The following is an 8,763-nucleotide window of genomic DNA, read 5'->3' as shown; positions in this document are numbered from 1 at the left end:
ACAGCCTTAATTAACAGGTTGACATCAAGCTTTTGGCAGTTGAAAAGGTGGAATAGTTCGTTGAACTCCACACCAAAGGTTATAGGACGTTCCTGAATGGCCCCAGTTGATATGTCAAAGAAGCAATAGTCTTGTGGGATTCGAACATTGATTTGTTGGACATGCTTTTCAGAACCAGATGATGCTTGCATGTAGAAATGATGAAGCTCCTGCATCTCTCTTGACAGGCCACGCAGGGATTCTTCAGTGACCATCGCGGTCTTCCAGGATAGTAAATAAGCACCTGGTCAAACTCCCTAGCCACGAAATAGGATCCGTCTTCCAATCTCTGGCCTTGACGGGGGTTCTTCATGAGAACGTCAGGCCTATTGCCTTCCCACACTTCAGTTATGTCAGGCACATGGTACATCTCATCTTCCTTGACATTCGAGGAGTCCTTGCTGGTCTTGCCGTTGCGCCCCTCTTTTTATGTTTCCTCCTATTGTTCCGATCATTTTGCTCCTCTGCCTTGTACTTGTCGTCGATCTTGCGGCCACCCATGGACTCAGCGACGCCCAAGAGAGAGAAGGTAGGAGGGACGCTACCAGCCCGTGCCGACCCTGTGGTTTGGCTATCTTTTAGCTGTGGAGGCAACGACCTTGCCCGCTCTTCATCTCCACTAGCATTGACAGGAGGCAGTATCCTAGGGGAAAGGCCGAGCGGCGATTGAGAAGTACCTTTGTGGGCGGAGGGAGATGGAGTCAAAGAGGGCCGGCGCTGGTTGTAGAGAGATAACAAGCTCCTAGGCCACATTATGCGGTAGTTTGGACAGCCGCCTAGGATGTCCACGCCTTCCTCCGAAGGTAGCGGAATAGCATAATCACGAGGCTCCTCGACGACGGAGTCCACCATATCACACTCACTTGTGTTTCGTTCATAAGAATGCCGTGCACCAGTGGCGGTGATTGTCTGGGCATCAGGCGGCCAATGGCGCCTACAGGCTTCCCAGGCTTGTCTACGTGAATACGACACTTCACCTGTGCGTGTGCATAACAAAAGAAGGCATATGTGTGTAAGATCTTTATTCATGAAGGTAAGGAGTGAAAAGAGTTTGAAAAGTATGGTTACAAGGATGTTGTCGCTCGGACCCAGATCATTATTCCGGATGCCCTCGCTTGGGTCCGGTTGGCTAGCGGGGGGGTTGTCATGCTAGGAGCCGGGCTGTAACCTGGGGTGTATGTGTCTTCTTCGTCCATACGTGTGTCGGAGGCGGCGCTGCTCTTCAGCGGGGTGCTCTTTTGCGGTGGAAGAGGAGGAAGAGGAGGAAGGAGGTTCCTCAGACCGTCCATTCCTTCCCCGAGTATGGCGTCAAGGGCGGGGTGCTCTTTGGCCAATGCCGACACCAAATGATGGATGGCTTGCATTGCATATTCTCTTGACACCAAATTACACACCATAGATGCCTGCTCTCGCGGCTCCGCCTTAACCTGTTCTATTATTTCATCACTAGCGGCAATCTTTTTCTGGATCCTGCTTCGCTTCGGAGCAGGCGGGAAATAATCATCCCAGCATACCCCTTCGCCTTCCCTGAGTACACGGCCCGTGTGCTCAGCCTTTTGCAAGCCGGCGGTCACAGCCGACTCCCCCCTCATGCTCTACACGAAGTCGGCGGAGCATTCTGACCTCTTGCTCTCCTCCCATTTGTGGGCATTTTCCTGTTATCATAAGACAGGACCAACGTGAGTATATATGGATGAGTGTCATAATTAACGCCGAAAAAAATTCACGTGAACCCTTATCGCAAAATTTCTAACAGACGGCTACATCGGCTCATTGCGCGCCCACTCCTCTGGTGTCATCTGCTGACGTGCATATTCTCTAGCACGTGGATCGTCCAGCATGTTATGCACTGGAGGCACCCTGCCTGACGCCTCGAGCTGACGGTCCTGCTTGCGTCAGACCTTCCTCTTCCCCTCTTCCCCTGCACTCCCTAGCCCGTGGTTCAACGGCTTCTTTGCGCGCAATGCCCTCATACGTTTACCCTTCTTGAATTTTTCCCATTCGGCCTCATCAGTTATCGATGGCCCTTTCTTCTTGACGAAGCCATAGGATTTGTCCATCCACTTTCTAGCAGTGGTTTTCCAAGTAGCAAGACCATTCCGCAATGGTATGTTGGCCGCTGTTCGGAATCGCTCTCGCGCCACTCGTCACTGACTTGGAACCTCCTTTCAACGTCCGTCATGCAGGTGTTTCTAACGACATTAGGGATGCCATTCCACTCGTTAATGATTTTGCAATGTTTACGTGCAATGGCTCCACAGGTGTTTACGAAGGTCTTCTGTGCCTTCTCCGGCGACAGTGGGCGGCCTCTATCAGAATGCCGGATGACCACGTAGCAAAACACCCTCAAGTTGTGACTCCCCCTCGGCGTCTTCTTCCTTGGCTTCTTAGCCGTAGAAGCAGTTGGCTGCGGATTAGTCTTTTCCACCTCGTTGTCTTGCTCTTCTGAACCAAAGCTAGGATCGCCAGAGCTGGCAATTTGTGTTCCCGATGAAGACTCTTCGGGATCTACTTCCTCGATATGATCTACCTCGACCAACTGCGGCTCTGTTCGATCTATTTAAATCGTGACAACATCAGTGTCGGTCAGGAAATACGCGACCGCTAGTGATGATCAGCCCGATATCTCTAACGGTCGCTCGCAGGCGAACGAGGGTGATGTGCCAAACATCAATGGCGGGTTTCGAGCGCCCGTTAGTGATGTGTCCCCGTGTATCACTAGCGGGCGCGTTCGGGCAACCGTTAGTGATGTACAACTCATCATTAACGGTCGCACAGACAGCGACCGTCACTGATGATGCTCGCGGGGAATGATGGGACATCAGTGACGGTCGCCGCGCGCGACCGTCACTGAATTTTGGCTGGCCGAGGGTGGGCAGACCCCCGTCTGTTCTTCAGTGACGGTCATGACCGCGACCGACAATGATGATGTTCATCACTAACAGTCGCTCACGACCCGTTACTGATAGGCCGTGAGATATAAACCGTTTTGTAGTAGTGTTTAAGAATATACTAATATATTTAATTTTATGCACAGCCTTAAACACCTCGTACTGTGCATGCTCTTAGGGCATCTCCAACAAGGGTACTTAGCAGGTACTTAAATTCTCTTTCCTACTTTTTAGCTGAGGTGGAACCAAAAGTTGAAGAGATGGTTTTTTCTGCAAAATATCACTACTACACGGGTAACAAGACTAGAAAAGAGGATAACAGTGCGCCTGCTAGAAAAGAAAAAAATATAAAATAAAATATCTCTATATAATAAAGGAGAGATGAAATTAGGATGGAGAAAAGAATGATGACATGGAACCTATGTATCCGTGCCATATTGGAGATGCCAGGCATCTCCAATGGTGGTTGATACTAAATTTCTACTCTTTGTTTTTTAATATGTTTTTCCTTTTTTCTATTCATTTCTTTTTCTTGATGGACCCACATGTCATCTTTTTTCCTGTCTTGGTACCCGTGTAGTACCTGTTACTTCTTTAAGTAACCACTACTTAGTTATGGTTTTCATCTCTCCTCCACATTGGTCACTAGTTTCTTGGTACCCGTGTAGTAACCCTTGTTGAAGATGTCCTTAGGACATCTCCAACAAGGCACCAGCTACTACCGGTACTAAAAATTTTCTCTCCTTTTTTCAATGTGTTTCATTTTTTCTTATTCATTTTTTTTGATAGACCCACATGTCATCTTTTTTGTTGTCTTGGTATCCGTGTAATACCGGTTGCTTTACCTAGCTACGTACTCGTTCTAAACGTACGTGCCGAATCTGCCTACGGTGATTGCATCTTAATTTTCTCGATTCTTGACGTGAAAGCATGTAAATGCATCGATCGGCACGATCTATAGAACTATATTTTTTTTTATATGCACATGAGCACTTCGATCTGGCGATAGAAAAAGGACAATCTTTGAAACAGCTTGTGTTCTTCGATCAGATCCCACAAACAGAACATATTTCTTACAAGTCCATGGACACCCTAGCAACAGCACAAACGGGCTGGGTCAGACCGCATATGTGATTGATCAGCCGGACTGCCCAACCAACCCGGCAGATCTGCAGGAAACAAGATATGAAACCGATCGAACAGGATAACATTATCTGACCAAGATATACAGATCGGGTAGATCGTTGGAGATCGAACCCGGCCCCTTCGCGAGAGAATGCAGGCTAGCTGTTTAGATGCCGCTGGGATCGATCATACTTCCTCCTCTTCTTGATAAAATTTAATGCCGTACGCCTGCATGCATGCAACTTGCATCTTGCATGCCATGCATGTCGTGCTTCCCCGCAGGCCAACTACTTGCAGGTTGCAGCAGACAATTAGCTAATTAGCTAATCGCGCGCAGGGCCGCATCGGGTATTCGGGTAGCCCTCCTTGACTTGGTCCACTGGCCTTGCCCTGTAAAGCCTGACCATGCATGGACATGCAACTGAACTAGCCAATGCCTTGTCCAAATATAATAAAAGTCTGCTGGACTGAAGGAATTTTAAAGATTTTTCTTTTTTAGGATTCTAGCCATAGGAACATTTTCCTATAAAGCCTCTTTAGTTCATTGGATCCTCGGAAATTCCTACGTGTATTGCTTTCATGCACTCTAATTCTATAGAAATTCTACCAAGAGGTTAGACCTCTGACAAAAATTCATGTGTCATTGACAGGTATGGCATCACTAATCTCGATGCAAAATTTCTGTATTTTTCTTCCGATGCAACCAAACAAATTGTACTGCCGATTCATGCATTTTCAGTTCCTATAGGATTTAACATATCATGTCATCATATTCTGTTTTATGTTTTATGTGATCCAAAGAGACCCTAAAATATGTCCAAACGGAAAAGTTATAAAATTATGCATGGGCCTCTTTAGGTGCAGGAATTATAAAAAACAACAAATAAGAAAGGGCATGTCTACATCTCAATTGATGCATCAAAGCGCCATTGGATTAAAATCTAGATGTCATCCCACTCTCCCCTTTCCCACATATGCCATTGGATTAAGATCCAACGGACAAACGTGTCGACTGATCTCTTACTAAAAAAACAGTCGACTTGTCGATAGCAAAACCATAAAAAAGGCAGCAATATGATGTCATAACATGTTGATCCTGCGGGAATTGAAAACATGAGAGTCACTAGTAGAAGGTTGTTGGTTGCTTTGAATTTCTATAGAACAGAGTGTAGAAAAACAGAATCCTAAAAATATTCTTTGAAATTTCTTTAATCCAAAGAGGCCCTAAACATGCAAAGCATGTAGCAAAATGAGAGAGAGAAAGGAAGGAAGTGAGAGATAATACCAATATTTGTTACTCGACGATGACGAAGCTTTAGGTACTCCATCTGGGCTAGCTTACTATATACACATTGCGCATATATACCGTGTGCCAAGGATCGGAACAAGCTAGGTGGCAGAATCGCTAGCTATTCGATCCCAAAAGGACAGATGAAATGGTGTGCGTGCGTGGATGAAACGACGATATTGACAACGTGAGCGCGCGGTCTTTCGATGCCAAAATAGCATATCGCCAGATTCCAATCTCCACTAGCTGTAGCTAGCTTGTACAGGGAAGAGGCTTAGTTATCGATCAACTGGGCGGGGTAATAGTAATACTCGTAGTATATACTTCATCAGTAATCAGTAGGTGCGAATCTCGACAGAACATCGGCTTACGTGCGTCAACTCTTACCAGCATCTCCAGATCAGCCAGTATATACACAGAGTGATTCTTGAGATCAGGCGCGCATGTTACTGCCGTGGTGGCGCTGTTGACCGCAACGGCGCGCATGCAGCCGTATACAGTGAGACGGGTGCTAATAAGGCGCATGGAGCGTTGAGCTGCTATGCCGGCCTGCTGAAGCGATCTCGGTGCCTGTGGTAGGTGCTATACGTCTATACCAACCACTTCCGCTTTGAACAGGGTTCGAACGCACACCACACCGTATACGTAGCTTGCGGCCGCACGGCGTCGTCTCCCAGTCCCAGCACGACATACACACATTCGAGCTAGCTCCATTAGTTTTCTATATTGCCCGCGCGTGCGGGGCACGTGAAGACTGACGGGGTCACGGGGTGGAACTGGGAGACTGGGCCACGTTGTACAGCTAGTTCGGAGTGATTTGGGGAGTCGGAAGCCACTTGTATCAGCCAGTTCAATTAAATCCAATGGGGGTCTCGTAGACAACAAATTAAGCATCTATATGCTGCACACACTGCCCATCTAGAGGCCACTTGCTGTAGTTGCATCTCCCCACTTGCATGGGTTACACGCATCTAGCTGCATGCATTACACGGGCCGGGGATGGCGTTTCATTCGTCCCGCTAGTTCTTGCTCCACTATATAAGACCACACCACCCATCCTATCTTCCACAGGGCATGCAGCATTGAGCGTGCAACTCAAGAGCTTTGTGCACACAAAGCTATAGCTGCAGCTAGCCCTCATTGCTCTGAGCGTGAGTGTAGGTAGCTACCTAGCAGTTGAGTTAGCTTCCAGGCCCATTAATTCCCCGATCCATCTGCTGCATTAATTCCCCGGTTCACCCCCATTCCACATATGGCCCCACCGTCGCACTTCTCCAATGTCGCCGCCACCGTCCCCGTGGTGGTGGACAAGCCGCAGCAATGCTCCAACGCGCTCGACGCTGACGACTTCCGGCGTCAGGGTCACCAAGTTATCGACTTCATCGCCGAGTACTACGGCGGCATGGCCGACTACCCCGTCCACCCCAGCGTCACCCCCGGCTTCCTCCGCAACCTGCTCCCCGCCAGCGCGCCGTCCCGTGCGGAGCCCGACGCGTTCAGCTCGGCGCTCAAGGACATCCGCGACCATATCCTCCCTGGCATGACCCACTGGCAGAGCCCTCGCCATTTCGCGCACTTCCCTGCGTCCAGCAGCACCGTCGGCGCCCTCGGCGAGGCTCTCACTGCCGGCATCAATGTCGTCCCGTTCACGTGGGCCGCTTCGCCGGCCGCCACCGAGCTCGAGATGGTGGTAGTGGACTGGCTCGGCAAGGCGCTGCACTTGCCGGAAACTCTCTTGTTCGCCGGAGGCGGCGGGGGCACGCTTCTGGGCACCTCGTGCGAGGCCATACTCTGCGCTCTCGTCGCTGCGAGGGACCGGAAGCTCGCCGAGATTGGGGGGAGGAGAATTGGCGACCTTGTCGTCTATTGCTCTGACCAGACCCATTTCGCCTTCCGGAAGGCTGCACGTATCGCCGGGATCCTGCGGGAACACATCCGTGAGATACAGACGTGCCATGCAAACATGTTCGCGCTCTCGGCCACGGCGCTGGAAGCCGCCATGCAGGCTGACGTGGAGGCCGGTCTGGTCCCACTGTTCGTGTGCGCAACGGTTGGGACCACCCAGACAACGGCCGTTGACCCGATTGGTGAGCTTTGCACCGTCACGGCACCTCACGGTGTTTGGGTCCACGTGGACGCGGCTTATGCCGGCTCCGCGTTGGTCTGCCCAGAGTTTCGGCACGTGATCAATGGTGTGGAGTCTGTGGATTCGTTCAGCATGAACGCCCACAAATGGCTCCTCACCAATAACGATTGCTGCGCGATGTGGGTGAAGAAGCCATCCGAGCTCATCGCCGCGCTGGGCACGGAGCAGGAGTACATCCTCAAAGACTCCGCCTCAGAGGGCCACGACATCGTGGACTACAAGGACTGGACAATGACATTGACGCGCCGGTTCCGTGCGCTCAAGATGTGGCTTGTGCTGCGTTGCTACGGCATCGACGGCTTGCGCGAGCACATCCGCTCCCACGTGCGCATGGCCGAGGCGTTCGAGAACTTGGTGAGGGCCGATGAGAGGTTCGAGGTTGTGACGGATAGGCAGTTCGCATTGGTGTGCTTCAGGCTCCGGTCTCCGGAGAAATACGGTGGCGAGAAGACGGCCAATGAGCTCAATCGGAGCCTCCTTGAGGAGGTGAACGCGGTCACCTTGGGGCCGTACATGAGCTCCGCAAACGTAGGAGGCATGTATATGCTGAGGTGTGCCGTCGGGAGCACGCTCACAGAGGACTGCCACGTCACGGATGGTTGGAAGGTCGTCCAGGATCGGGCTACATCGATCCTTCGCAAAATGGAGATCATCTACAGTGTGCTTGGTTAAAAGGCGAATGCGCTTATCTTTGTACAATCTAGTTGGAGACGAACGTAACTAGGTCCACCTGAATTGGGCCAATCGGAATCGTAAGGGTTTATATTTTATGTAAGCAATAATGATTTATTTTGTATTCATTCGCAATGGTAATAAAAACGATTTTGCTATCGATCATGTGTACTTGCTTTACTCACTCAGAATACATTTCTGTCCTTTGAGTCTCAAACTAAGGGTTGTCCCTAAAACCCAGCCACACCCTCGGTATTTGGACGGGGTAATTCCGCTCTCCACCGAACCAGTGAGCCATCCACATCCGGCCCTTCCTCCTCGTCCCACAAAAATCTGTGCATCAAATCTTTTGCCTGTGCGTGAAACAAAATCACAATGCTGCAACCTGCCAGGACGCGCCCGGTCGTGTGATCGTGCAGAGCACTACAATAATGGAAAAAAATCCGTGCCAACTTTACCTAGAGCGGATCTCTCGGGGTATGCCTACACGGCTTACAACTTAATTTCCTCAATTCCTGGCGTGAAAGCATATGCATCTGCAGCTACTCCAGCTAGCAGCAGCAAGTCGGCGGACACCAGCCAAATATTGGTGGGGTGCTCGG

At 50.2% G+C, this 8,763-nt stretch overlaps 1 protein-coding gene across 1 annotated transcript; it reads left to right on the top strand.

Moving 5' to 3' along the window:
• The first annotated feature begins 6,395 nt into the window (after positions 1–6,395).
• On the top strand, positions 6,396–8,319 carry LOC100840315 (tyrosine decarboxylase 1). The gene has a single exon (XM_003569863.4). The coding sequence runs from the start codon at positions 6,596–6,598 to the stop codon at positions 8,159–8,161; it is 1,566 nt and encodes a 521-aa protein (XP_003569911.1). The 5' UTR covers positions 6,396–6,595; the 3' UTR covers positions 8,162–8,319.
• Positions 8,320–8,763: the final 444 nt, after the last annotated feature.

This window comes from Brachypodium distachyon, chromosome 2 (genome assembly GCF_000005505.3).
Source record: "Brachypodium distachyon strain Bd21 chromosome 2, Brachypodium_distachyon_v3.0, whole genome shotgun sequence".
Classification (NCBI taxonomy): Eukaryota; Viridiplantae; Streptophyta; class Magnoliopsida; order Poales; family Poaceae; genus Brachypodium; species Brachypodium distachyon.
The sequence above is the reverse complement of the archived record's forward strand: the minus strand, read 5'-3'. Positions and strand labels throughout refer to the sequence as shown.

Excerpts from the sequence above, each read along its gene's own strand:
- LOC100840315 (XM_003569863.4), top strand. The coding sequence starts at position 6,596 with ATGGCCCCACCGTCGCACTTCTCCAATGTCGCCGCCACCGTCCCCGTG.